The 13,802-nt window shown below is 34.3% G+C and overlaps 1 protein-coding gene across 1 annotated transcript in view; it reads left to right on the top strand.

Annotated features, from left to right (window-relative positions):
• STK33 (serine/threonine kinase 33) overlaps nt 1-13,802 on the top strand; it is a 119,793-nt gene that overhangs the window by 97,266 nt on the left and 8,725 nt on the right. The window contains exon 11 of the mRNA XM_039863525.1: nt 7,228-7,452. Within this exon, the coding sequence (XP_039719459.1) occupies nt 7,228-7,452 (225 nt within the window). The remainder of the gene's footprint in view (nt 1-7,227; nt 7,453-13,802) is intronic.

Here is a 13,802-nt window from a genome sequence, read left to right as displayed (position 1 = left end):
CTTACCAAGGAAGAGTTTGAGGATGACTCCCATTGCCAGGAGTGTGCCTGTTATCCTCTTGTGTCTGTTTCTTCCGTTTTGCCCTCTTTACTCTCAGCAGTGTTTCAGGAGTTTATTTCTTCTCATTAGATAATTATAGTTGCCTCTTGGGATTCCTTCAAGTCCCCTCATGACAACTAACACCAAGAATTTGCATTTTAAATGAGTTTCCCAGGTATTTTAGTGCCTGTTTATATTTGAGAATCCTGCTATAAATTAAGGAAACATTTTTCTTCTATGGTTTGTCAAAAACTTGTTTCCAGATTTGAGTTCATACGCTCAGTGATTTCTTCAGCAGATTTTTTTTTTTCGTGCCTACCATGTGCCAGGACCCTGTGCTAGGTAATAAAATATAGTTACAGTCATATAGGACATAGTCTCTGACTTAAGGAACTCACAATCTACTACGGGAAATAAGCTATGTAAGTTACAATGTGAGGAAGAAAATGATAAATGACATAAGATATTGCCAAATGACCAGAGGTACAGAGGCAAGCAAGTGTGAAATCAGGAAGTTCAATTTGACTGGCAGATAAGATGCTCGAAGGAAAGAAGTGGGAAATGAGACTTTTAGAAAACGAAAGAAAATTGTGAGGGAACTCAAATCTCAGACTAGAATTTTAACTTCCTGTCATAAATAGTGAAGACCGATTGTATGCTCTTTGAAATGAAGAAAATTATTGTTATAATGTCTCAGCCTTGTAAGGTGGCTTATTTTAAATGGGACACGTCATTTAAATGTCTATATTGATTTTTACAAGTATCTTTTAATTTTAATCCATCTGGCACTACAAGGGTACACAGATGAATAAAACACAGTCTCTCCCCTTGAGTAATTTACCACAGATTACAGTGTACTTTGCTTTATTGTCGTCACACTTTGCAAAGGCACTTGTAATCAAGGTGCGTAGGGTCTAATTTCAGAACAGTCTTTCCTGATATGTGAACAATGCCCTTGTTTGTTAATTTAAAAATTATTATTCATGTTTTGGTCATTAGCTTTTGACCTTTAGCCTGAATGTATACACTCTACAAAAGAAAATGAAAATTTCCTGATGCCTAATTGTTGTTTTTTTTCCTAATTTATATTTTCATCCTAAATATGTTAATATGATTATCTTTATTTTACTATCTTTAGTTATTTTTAAATTCTGAATTATCTTATGTATATGAATATGCTGTTGAGGTCCTGTTTAAAGAAAGTTTTTATAAAAATTATGTTAAGAAGCAGCTCATGAACTAGGAACCTTGGGAATTTATTCAATATTCAATGATCGATATATACTTAACAATTTAATGAATATTTGTTGAATAACTACTATGTGCTGTGGAGGACACAGGATGAGTCTGGTACAGTCTCAGCCCACAGGTTCTCCACAGCCTCGTAGAGGGTTTAAGACAAAAACAGGCAGAGAATGAGTATATAATGTGTGTGTTATGTATATATTTTAAATAAATGTATAAAAATATACTCTGCATATTACATATAGCATATAGTAAAATATATTCTATGAAATATATAAATATATACTCAAAATAAACATACATATTTTATATAGGGTATATAATATGGTAGTAGTACTATTAGATTTTCAAGAAGAGAGCTATTATTCCCTTCAGGGGATTACAAAAACTACTTAAAGTGAAATATGTGATCTGACTCTAAAAGAGTGGGTAAAAGTAGAAATTAATGTTGGAGTCATGGTAGGAAGGAAGGGGATTCTGGATAGAAAGAACTTTACAAAGATATAGAAACAGGAAAAAAAAGGGAGTATATTCAGAGAATATGAAGTCTCTCTGTTTTTCAAGAACCATAGAAGACATTAGGGAAGTAGTGGGAAATTAAGCTGTAAAGACAGATAGAGCTCTTTTGCTCTAGACCTTGGCTTACCATAGAGAGGACCTTATATCTGACTTATTTTTACAATGGATGGCTACTCAAAGGCACTGAAGTACCATGATCACAGCTGAATTTATGTGAGTTTTCTCCTTGGTCCCCCCTGCCACCCGAAAGTTCCTTTGTTCCCTTTTCCAAAGTGTTTGTACCACTCATTATCAAGGTGTCAGAGTTCTAGTTTTGCACCCTATCTTCTCTAGTGCTTGTTATTATCAATATTTTTAATTTGATACTCTGGTAGATATATAATGGTATTTTATTGTGATCTGCATTTCCTGAGTTACAAGTGAAATCAGTCACCTTTATGTATGCTTACTGGCTTTTGGATATCTTCTTTTTGTGAAATGCCTGTTCAAGTCTTTTCCTCATTTTTCATATTTGGTTTTATATCTTGTACTTATTGATTTATAAAAGTTTGTTATATATTGTAGATACAAACCTTTTGTCACACATATACACACATACATACACAAACATATGTACAATAACAAGCATTGGAAAAGCTGACTTAAGAAAAAGAGCATGGAAAGGATTACTGCAAATCCTTACCCAAGCAGGTGACTTTTGAAAAAGAATAATCATTGGAAATTGAGGATCTTGAAATTGATTCCATTTAATCTTGCCCACACATCCCTTGGAAAGTCTTCCTGTACAGACAGGTATAAGCATACACCAGTTTAAAGAACGTTGGTTTAAAATATATTAAGTTTGCTTTTATTTTTCCAGCTTTATTGAGATATAATTGACATACATTATATAAGTTTAAGGTATACAACATAATGACTTGATATATGAATTTATTATGAAACGATTCCCACAGTAAATTTAGTTAATGCATCCATCCTATCACATAGTTAAAATTTTTCGTGTGTGTCGAGAACTTTAAAGATACACTCTCCTAGCAACTTTCAAATATACAATAGAGTATTGAAGGCTCAGCAACACCTCTAGCTAGAAATTCTTGGCAGGCAATTGGAAATGCACTTCTGGAATAAGGGTAAATTACTAAATTTCTCAGGCTGTTTTCTTCTGAAGAATTGGAATATCAACACCAATCTGTCTACTCATATAGTCGCTGCACTTGTGGGAAGAAAATCACTGCAATGACTACTACGAAAAATTTTTAAAGTGCCACACAGTTGCTTATTTTAATGGCTGTTACTACCTTGATATGCCTCTGCCTTAGACTCATTAAGACCCATTAGGACAGGTTTGGTAATTGTATTGGGTGCTGTCAGTCTTTGTGAGTATCTGCAACTTACATTATTTCTCTTCCTAATGTAATCTGTGTTAATTACTAGTCATATAAAAGTAATAGTTGAGATTAACCATGATAAATACAACAGGAAAAATAGCTTCCTCCATTAACTCCATTCCCTCTTACAAAGATAATCATCGTTAAGTCTCTTACGTGTTCTTTCGCAAACATTCTCTGCATTTTTATTTATATGCTTTACACAAATGGGTTCGTATTATGCAAACTATCCTTTTTTATCTAATATATCTTGGAAAGATTCCCTTATTTTTTTTAAAAAAGCAGCATTGTACCCCCAAACTATGGATACACTATTATTTTGTAAATAATCCCCTATGAATATGGGTCATTTAAATTATTTCAGATCTTCCTTATTACAAATAGTGGTACAACAAATGTTCTTGTAAATATATGTTTGCATGCTGTGTCATTATATCTATAGGATAAATTCTTAACAGTGGAATTACTAGCCAGAGAGAATGTGCATTACACACTTTGATAGATTACTGCTAATTTACCCTTCCATAAAAAGCCAGTAAATGAGAGGGCCTGTTTCCTCACACCCTCACCAACACAGAGTATTGTCAGACTTAAATTTATATATATTAGGTGAAAACTAGCATCTCATTGTTTTAATTTGGAATATATATAATCTATAGTGACTATTCCATTTTTCTGTTGAAAAAAATGTATTCCTAAGGACATTACAAAATGAAGAATTCTGGCTATTTGCAGAAAGTAGAAAATGATAACTATAAGCTAAAGACCCAGAATGTTTCCTTTTAGTTTTGCTGCTGATTTTGTTTCATACCATCTCATCCAAGCTCATACATATCATTCATTCATTAAAAAATACCTATTGTTTACAAAATATTGATAGGCACTGTCCTTGAAAAGATATTTTGTTAGATGGGGACGTATGTTTGGGTCTCCATTTGTGGAACTTGTCTACTAAGGTGTTAAATCCAGATCTTATTTTTTGACCACTCCTCCATGAGTGTCCATTTTTCTAGTTTTTCAAAGTAAAAGAGCCTCAACTATCTGTTAAATAAATGCAAATTTATTAGCCAGAAGATTGGCTTTCTACTTGTGATAGCCTCAGATTATCCACCTGTTACTGCTGCCTCCTGGCTATTTGCCCCTCATAGTCGATGAGTTCAGTGTCTGACCCCGTGAATATAGCCCGTAAAGGGTGTTCAGAGGTTGGTGTTCTGATAGTGAGGTGACATACAATCTACTGTGTCTATCCTAACAATTCTACCCATTTTTGTTTGGTTCGTTGGTTCATTTCTAATTTCTGTTGAAGCTAGAAGGCTGATGACACATATCCCTCGGATACTTATTCATTTGTCAGTCCAAGCATTTGATGCAGTTTCTCTTCCACCTGCTAGCAAGTAATAAAAGGGGTAGTTTATTTAGTAAGTTATTGGCTGGACTTTAGACAGCAGGGAAAATCTGGAATCAATACTACCATTTATGCCCTGTTTGATATCACAAATGAACATAAAAAGCAAAGAGTTAAAAATTTCCAAATAGAAGTGTGTTTTTGATATGATAACGCTCCTATTCTGGATCCTTTCCTCGTCTCCACAATCTCTTTGGAATGAGAAATAGGGTCATTTCTTTGAGTACAATGGCGCTCTACTTTAGGCATGTAAAATGTCAGTTACCAAGCTCTTGGGTGTATGTGTATGTAAACCAAGCACTTGAAAGATTTCTAGAGATGCAGATCCAAGATGATGCAGGCCGTTCTTGCTTTGCATGGTCATGCAGGACCATAAAAATAATGCAAGTTGAAACTGTACAAAATGATTTTAATAATCAATGGGAAAATTAGGATTGTTCCATTATCTTTAAAATTTTTGTTAAACATTACAAACTCTCTGTTGGTTATAAATACATAGGAAATGAAACAGAGTAAAACTAATATTTTTTAGTGCACTATAATCTAAAGGATTAGAAATACTGAGAATTAAAGTGTTTTATTTTTTGTGAAAACTTACCAGGATTAGTTTAAACCATGCTTGCCTTCTTCTTCATGCTTGTCATATAACTTACACTACAGAAGGGAGCATCTTTTTATGCCTTGGAGAATTGTCATACTGTTTTCTAAGTTTGGATCAACTTCCAACATTTTATCCTTTGTGCTTTCAGTGTCATGAAATATCTCTGAAAATTCTTTAAATGTCAAATATTTTGCAGGCATCACTTTCTCTGGGACAAATTCATCCTTTCTGTCACAATCACTTTCTTCATTTATGTCGATAAGTTTGCCTTCACTGAGTTCCATTGGTTGCATATCTAGGTTTTCTCAAATGGTAGGGTGTCAACATTTCCATGGTCAGCTGTTTCTTCTATTACTCCCTTTGCAGCTGATTTAGATTTCACTTATAGCATTATCACTTTTAATTTCTTTACTGAACTTCATCTTTGTTGACAAGTTCCCTGGAAGACAAGCAGGTGACACAACTGCATACTTTGCTGTCTGTATGCGAACTTAATAGCAGATGCACAGGGTCCAATCACCAACAGATTTTGAAAGAAGTGACATGATTGGTCACTGAATCATGATGCACATCTGTCATTTACATAGTGATGTCTTTTATATAGTTATTGTGGATTAAAAAGCTAGCAGTGAAGTTTAAACTTATGCAATTAGAGTTAATATACCATAGTGGTTTAAATTTGAACATTGTTGATATTGTTTAAGTCATGATGACTGAAATTCATGTACATCAGGACTGTGCAAAGCAAGAACTGCCTAAATAAATGGGTTATCACATGGTACTGATTGCATGTGATTTCGGTAATAATTATAATTTTGTTGAGTATGCTGCTTGTACAGTAGGCTCACTCTTTTTAAGGCTGTTTGGAGGTGACTTACAGAATGTAAATGTTTATTTGCTATGTATATCAGGATAGGCTAGATAGATTATGCTGTGGTAACAAGCGACCCCAAATCTAAGTTGACAACATCTTTGGAAGTTCTGGGATACTTAACAGAGATGACCGTCAGATTGAGCCTTGAAGAAAATGGAGGCTATAAGTTGGCGGAAGGCATGGTGAGGGCATTCTGGAAGTAAATGGTCGAGGAAGCATAAGTACAACCCAAAACAGGATGCTATGAAATCGGTAAGAATATAGACCTTCTTAAAACAGGTTGAAATAGAAGAACAACCAGGAATTAATTGCATAATAATCCATACTTAATGTTTGTTATTGCTATTCCATACTTAATGTTTTATTTATTTAGTTATTGCTATTCCATACTTAATGTTTGTCTTCACTCAACAGTAGACTCAGATAGCTCTCTTTAAAGTACTCTGTCTCATAGTATATTGTCACCGATGGTTAATATTTCAATCCATCCACATACCAAATTAATTTAGAATTTCTCTGTATCTGTGCTTACATGTGAACTTACCATTTTAATCTAAATGTGATCCAAACTTCTTGTTCAAACTTTCTCTATTAGTCTAAGTTAGGAGAAAAAGTATTTAAGGCATACCCAATCTAGCAGAAGCCATTTGAGACTACATTCATGTTTTTCTTGGCATTAAATGGAATATTATATTTAAGAAAAATCTAGTTAACATAAAGTGGTCAATTTTGATATTGTGTAGTCACATCTGGGATAAAAATGATGCACTGAATCAGTTATAATCAAATGACCACTTTATATCTAAATCTTTAAGTCAAATAAGAGCTTTCAAAGCAAACATGTATAATTTTGGACATAGCACTTGATTAATGAACTGAATTTAGATTTTTTTTTTGCCTAGACATTGATATCATATAGACTTTCCCTTAATGTTGGACCCACTAGACTTTGGGGAACTTCTTTCATTCTTTTGGTTTTCCTGCCAATATGTATTCTTGTCAGTACAGGGAGTATGCTCTGAGGAGCATCAAAAGTTTTGCCATTTATTCAGCATTATAATTTTTCCATGTGACTCAATGAATTTGGGAGAATACATAAGAATCCTTTTAATTTTCTAAACTGTTTATAACACCAAAAATTCATTGTTAATATTAGGGCAAAACACTTTCTTCAGTGAGACCAATCAATGTGTTAGAAATGATGAAAGAATGGAAAAATAATCCAGGAAGTGATGATGAAAACACAACAGATCAAAAGAACAAGTGGTCCATTCAAGAAAAATTGAAAGGTTTCCGACCCAGTGGACCCAGTGGACCCAGTGGACCCAGCAGAAATGTCCATGATTTCAATAATACTTCAGATGAAGAAGAGGAAAAACAGGTAGGAAGAACCTACAAAATAAGTAGGAAGAGCAATTGTTTCATTTCTCTATACTATAAAATAACCTCACAACACTTGGAACATTTTTCACAATTGTGTCTTTTTTTTTTGTTGTTGGTTTGTAACTAAGGGCTTGGATGATAAAGCAAGTCAAGTTCTTTCCTCCCTTGAGACCATCATGATTTAGCAATGTGGCCTACATGTTTATTTGAAGATCTGTGATTATATAGGGCAGGGGTCTGCAAACGCTTCCTGTAAGGGAACAGATAGTAAATATTTTAGGCTTTGTGTGCCATAGTAGTCTTTGTCATAACTTCTCAACTCTGATCTTATAGCATGAAAATAGGCATAGGCAATTTTAGGACATAGAATCAGGTGGTATGCCAGATTTGGTCCATGGGTCAAAATTAATAATTTTTGCACTTTACCAGGCTATACAATTTTGAATGGGTTTACGTATCACCTACATTATCCAGTTATTTGTTTCTACTTTTAAGATAACTAAAACTATTTATATAGGTTTATCTTTTAGCTTCCTAGATCTAAATATAGTTTTATTCTTTTTGGTGAATAAAATTTCATAGCATTTTGATTAATTCTAGATTTTGTTCTGTTAACCGAATATCCTGACAATTTACCCAAACCCATTTTTCTTTTGTTTCTATGTTTGTGGAAAAGTTTTCTATATGTTTGTTCTTTTTCTTGTCTTGAAATCTAATGAATTTAGCTCTTCTTTCATAATTGAGCATCCGCCAGTGGGAGCTGTGTTCACCAATGAATTTAGGAGAATATATAAGAATCCTTTCAATTTTCTAAACTGTTTATAACACCAAAAATTCTTGTAACACCAGACTTCTCATGAGGAATTGCTACTTTTCAGTTCTTTGAAGCCTGGAAACAGGCAGAGTGGAGAGAAGGACTGAAAGGGTGAATCCTAAGCCACATCCAGGAAGGTACAGCCTCGCTGGCCTGCTCCCTTCCATGCTAAGCATCCTGTCAGAAACTTGCGGAAAGAGACCTAGCAGAGTGCTCTACTGATTGTTTCTTTTATTTTTTTTGTTTTGTGTTAGTTGTTTATTTTTTTTACTGACTATTTTTGATTTACTGGTTGGGAACGTCTTCATCTACTTGATAGCAAACATCTAGATGATAAGCTTAACATTGAATGATTTAGATATTTTGAAGTAACCATATTTTTACCATACTATAAACATAGGTTTATTAAATTCCCTTCATCCTCTCTAGTCTGTTAACAGCTCTTGCAATGCTTAGAAGCTGTATGTATTTTATATTCTTGTTAAAAATAATATTTTAAAAATTCGCGTTTGCATTTCCTTATTGAACATGGTTTGAAGATTATCCTATTAGATGGCTTAGCATTTTATATACCATATACATATGCACACACATACATACATATACTTACACATATACACATACACTATATATACATGTATACACTTACCTTACACATATATGTTCACATGAATTTACATGTACTTACATATATACAAACAAATACATATACATGCTTACACTCATTATCTTTTGTAGTCTTGGGTTATATCTATGTTTGTCACTCAATCTGGCATAAAATATTGTTGTGAACCAAATGTTTGATGTCTTCCATCTCCTTTCCCATTGCTGTGTTGCACATCTGCCCTCTCCTCTCCCTCTCCCTGCAAGTCACAAAGTAATAGGACTTGATATGCTGTTCACAGCTACTTCCAATGAGGGAACAGAAGAATTGGAATTCGAGGTGCTTATGGATACTATAATTATACCCAGTGGGTTGCAATTTTAAGAATATAGATTTCTACTCATCAACAGGAAGAACTTTTTTTGCCTGCAATAGAACAGTCTGGACCGTGGATAGTAAACTTCCACCTCTCAATCATTGGAGATATTCAGGCAAACTCTGGAAAGCTACTTATTGTAAATGCTGTAGTAGAAGTTCCTACAGGATGCATAGGACTTTGCCCTGGAAACTAAGGAACTGCTAAGGAACTTTCCCATACTTAGATTTTGGCTGTGATAGCTTAGAAGAAATAAACTTACCGTATTTGGGAATTTTCTTGAAAAGTGTTACCCCTTAAAAGAAAATTCTCATGAATTTAATATACTAAGTTTGTTTTTCAAGGATTTCTGTGAATAAAAATGTCACTTTGTAAATTATATTGAAGTTAAATTTATGTTAAGAAATTACTTCTTTCCTTTCAAATCTTCATTAACAGTAAATAGTGGCGTATAAAGTTCTAAAGTGAAAACTGAAACTAGAGTTGGCCATTTACTCCTGAGTCCACACAGGATTCGAATAGTAATTAATATTCTTAATAATGAAATTTTAATTTTTAAAAAATTATTCTATGAATATTGAAATATTTCCCATGGGGAAATTTTGTTTGTTCCAATTATATGGACAATTTGCTGTGATAATATAAATAATTTATACCTATTAAATTAAGGAAATATATATGATTCTTTTTCCATTATAATATTTGAAATGTGGCTTTAATTTAAATGGAAATCTGCCAGAAGTTCCTGCTTTCCATTGTATCATTGCTCTCTCTTCTGGAGAATTTCATAAATCTATTCAGAGCTCTTGAATTTTACATTTGTCACAAGCCAGGGAAATCACACTTTTTAGATAAGTGGCAGAGCTCTTGGAAAACTAGAAGAGAAAGTGAGGATTTATTAAAAACAAAAACACTCGAACTAAGCACTTTCTTCTTTCCCTGAGTAACTGTTTCCTGGTTGCAAATGCCCCGGACATTATGGGAAAATACGGTTTGCATCTCCTCATCAGTCGTGTTTGGACTAAGGTATCACATTTCACTTTTTCAAACTTGTTTTCAAGTAGTTGGCATCTGACAACGTCCTTTCTTTCTTTTTTTTCTTTTCATTTCCAACTTTTAGCCTAATTTAGGTAATAGTGTTCTTTGAAGACTGAAATGTTCTCTCATGTGTATTTTGTCTTTTATAGGCTGAGTACATTTAGATAATGTATTGTGTTGTTAGTAACCCTCTGAATTCCCTACAATGGGTCCTTAATCTGTTCTCTCAGATAGACCCAAGACTTGAACTCTTACAACAGCATTTACTCATCTTCAAATGACACACTTGGCAGACCATTGCTTCTTGCAGGAGCATGCCTTTTTAACATTAGGTCCTTAGTGATTTCTGATAAATAGTACAATACTTTCATTATTCATTGAGCTCAGAAAACAATTGAAGAGAAACGAATGTCTGTAATTAAAATGCACCTCCCATAATCATAGACGGAGGGACTAGAAACTCTGGATATGATAGAAGTACTATACTTGCACTGCAGAATTCTTGCTTCATAAAAGAGAAACTTCTTAGTTGTTAAATTATTTATTGAATGCAGTCTCAAATATACTTGTTTAATGGAAATGGAAGATTTTTGTGATCATTTTGTAATCATTTTTCTTGACTGTAAACATGGCCTTTACAGTATCATAGGACATGGTACATGTAGCATATACTTTACCTCATCTGGAAAGTAGAAAGGCAAGGTATCTTAGGTAAATGAAATGTATTCAAGTAGCAGTTCTTCAAAAACGAGAAGTGTTTGAATTTAAAAACATTGAAATGAAGCAGTTACACTGTAATATATCATTGTGTTTCTATGAGGAAAAAGTCAGGTTTTCTTGGTATTTTAGTTGATTAGGATAAATATTTCTTTACAAATTAAATCTTAGCTTTCTGAGCCCATGTAAATCATGTGCATATATGGTGGTGCTTTCACAATTATGGCACACTTTTGTACTGCAATATTGAAGCATTGCAATCTAGTACCTGTGCCCAAGCACTGCACTTAAAATATAATAATGGTTAAAAGCACAAGCTCCAGATCAAGGCAGCCAGGATTCAAATCCTGGCTTTACCAAGATTTACAACCTTGGGCAAATCTCTAGACCTCTGTTTTCTCACTGTAAGATAGGACTGATTACCTCAACCAAGGACTAAATGAAGTCTTGCACGTTATGCTCTTGACATACGGTAAGCACATTATTATTACTTTTATTATTATATTGCTAAAGAACTTGCATAGAATATTACTAAAATTGCTTGTTCTTTTTTCTGCCTGCTCCAAGGCTTCTTTGCATATAGATGTTAGAATAAACTAATGAACAAACTAAGAAATATCATTTTCAAAGGTGATTAGGTGATGCTTCCAACCTCATTTACCCTCTGAGTTTGGTGAGGTCTGTGGGATATTGTGGTAGATCGCATTATTTTTCCCAATTATTTAATCTCTCCCTGTAAGGGGTTTGGGCATTCACACCTTCTGCCATGTGACTTTGCAGTTCTCCCTTTTATAGCAGATGAAGGAAATTTTCTCACTCCACTAATGTTGGCTCACTCTGCCTAATGGAATGTTAAGAGGTGTGACATAAACAGAGACCTTAAAAGCATTTGCGTGATTTAGCTTGCTTTCTTGTATTTCTGCCACCTGCCATGAGAAGAACATGCCTGCAGGGAGCCACAGTTCTCGGAATTATGAAGATTTGTGGAGCAGACCTGAACCTAATACAAAGCCTAGTCTGGCCTAGCACAGCTAAGCCCTACAACTAATTGAGAAAAATTAATGTTTATTGTTATAAGATACCAAGTCTTCTATAGTTGTTTCTTATGTAGTTGTACAGAAAAGAGTTAATATAGCAGGCCCAAACTGCTATCCTCGAAAAGGTTTTCTTGCAAGGCTGGCCCTTGGCTGGCTTCCGGGAACTTGGATTTGGGGATGGTTGCTGCCGTTAACTGATAAGAATGATTCATTGTGCCTGAACTGTTGGTACAAACAATATGGTTTATGTTGAACACCTGCTTTCCTTCGGGGAGGCTGGAATTTTGGCAGATGCTAGGCAGAGAGCCTGCCTACATGACCAGCTCCCAGTAAGATCCCTGGGTGCTGAGTCTCTAAGAGTTTCCCTGGTTGGCAGCATTTCACATGTGTTGTCACAACTTGTTTCTAGGGTAATTAAGTGCATCCTATGTGACGCCCAGGAGAAGACCCTTGGAAGTTTGAGCCTGGTTTATGCTGGCCTTCACCTCAGGTGCCTTTTATATTTGCTGATTGTGCTTTGCTTCCTTTTATACTAATAAATCATAACAATGTGTACAACTGTATGCTGAGTTCTGTAGGTTCTCCTAGTGAATCATAAAACCTGGGAGTGCTTTTGGGGACCTCCCAAACAGTAGCATAACTGCAGCAATAGCTGATTAATACATGTACAAATAATTGATTGTGCTAACATGAATCTTGACCTGTTGTTCTTTGATCTAGTGCTGTTTGCAATGCCAGTTGCTAGGTTGGATTACTAGACTTTCATAAACAACAATGTTATTGTCCCTGCTTCTGCTCCCACTAGGAGAACTTCCTGTGTAAAGGTTTCACCACAAGCTTAGCCAGGCTTCCATAGTTAGAGATATATATATATATAGCTTTATATATCCTTTCAATTCATTCCCCTACTCTCCCAAGCGTACCTTTTGCTTAGTCCCCTTGAGGAACTATAGCTGTTAGGATATGCTATGTATGTCTTTCCCCTATGGAGAACCAAGCCATTGGTTTGGGTTATCACTAATACTGCTTCATTTCAGATGTATTAATTTGGGTCCATTCACCTCTTTTCCTGCCTTTATGCTATAATTGTCCCATGTATTACATCTATATAATTAGAAACCCCACAAAACAGTGTTTTAATTTGTGCTTTAAAGTCATATATATTTCTAAGAAGTTAGGAGGAAAAGATGTTTCATATATTTACTGAGATATTTACTATTTCTAATGTTGTTCTTTCCTTTCTGAAAATTTAAGTTTCCATCTGGTATGATTTCCCTTTAGAACTTCCTTTGCATTTCTTGTACTGAATGTCTGCTAGTGATGAATTCTCCTAGTTTTCTTTTATCTAAAAAGTCTTTATTTTATTTTAATTTTGGGGGGATATTTTCTCTGTTTATAGAATTCTGTCTTGATATGTTTTGGAGTTCACAGTTTAAAGGTGTTATTCTACTGCCTCTGACTTCTAGTTTCTCTGACAAGAAATCATCGGTAATTTGAAATGCTCTTTCCCTATATGTAATGTGTCACTATTCTCTGAATATTTTCAAGATTTTCTCTTTATCTTTGGTTTTCAACAGTCTGACAATGATATTTCTAGGCATGTTCTTCACATTTATCCTGCTTGGGGTTTGCTGAACTTCTTGAATCTATAAATTTGTATCTTTTGTCAAGTTTGGGAAATTTTCTCATTATTTTCTCTTAATTTTTTTTCTGAGATTCTAATTACATGTTAGACCATTTGATATTGTTCTATAGATTTTTG

Source organism: Pteropus medius, unplaced genomic scaffold (assembly GCF_902729225.1).
Source record: "Pteropus medius unplaced genomic scaffold, Ma_sr-lr_union100, whole genome shotgun sequence".
NCBI classification, from domain to species: Eukaryota; Metazoa; Chordata; class Mammalia; order Chiroptera; family Pteropodidae; genus Pteropus; species Pteropus medius.
This window is presented reverse-complemented; position numbering and strand designations above follow the sequence as displayed.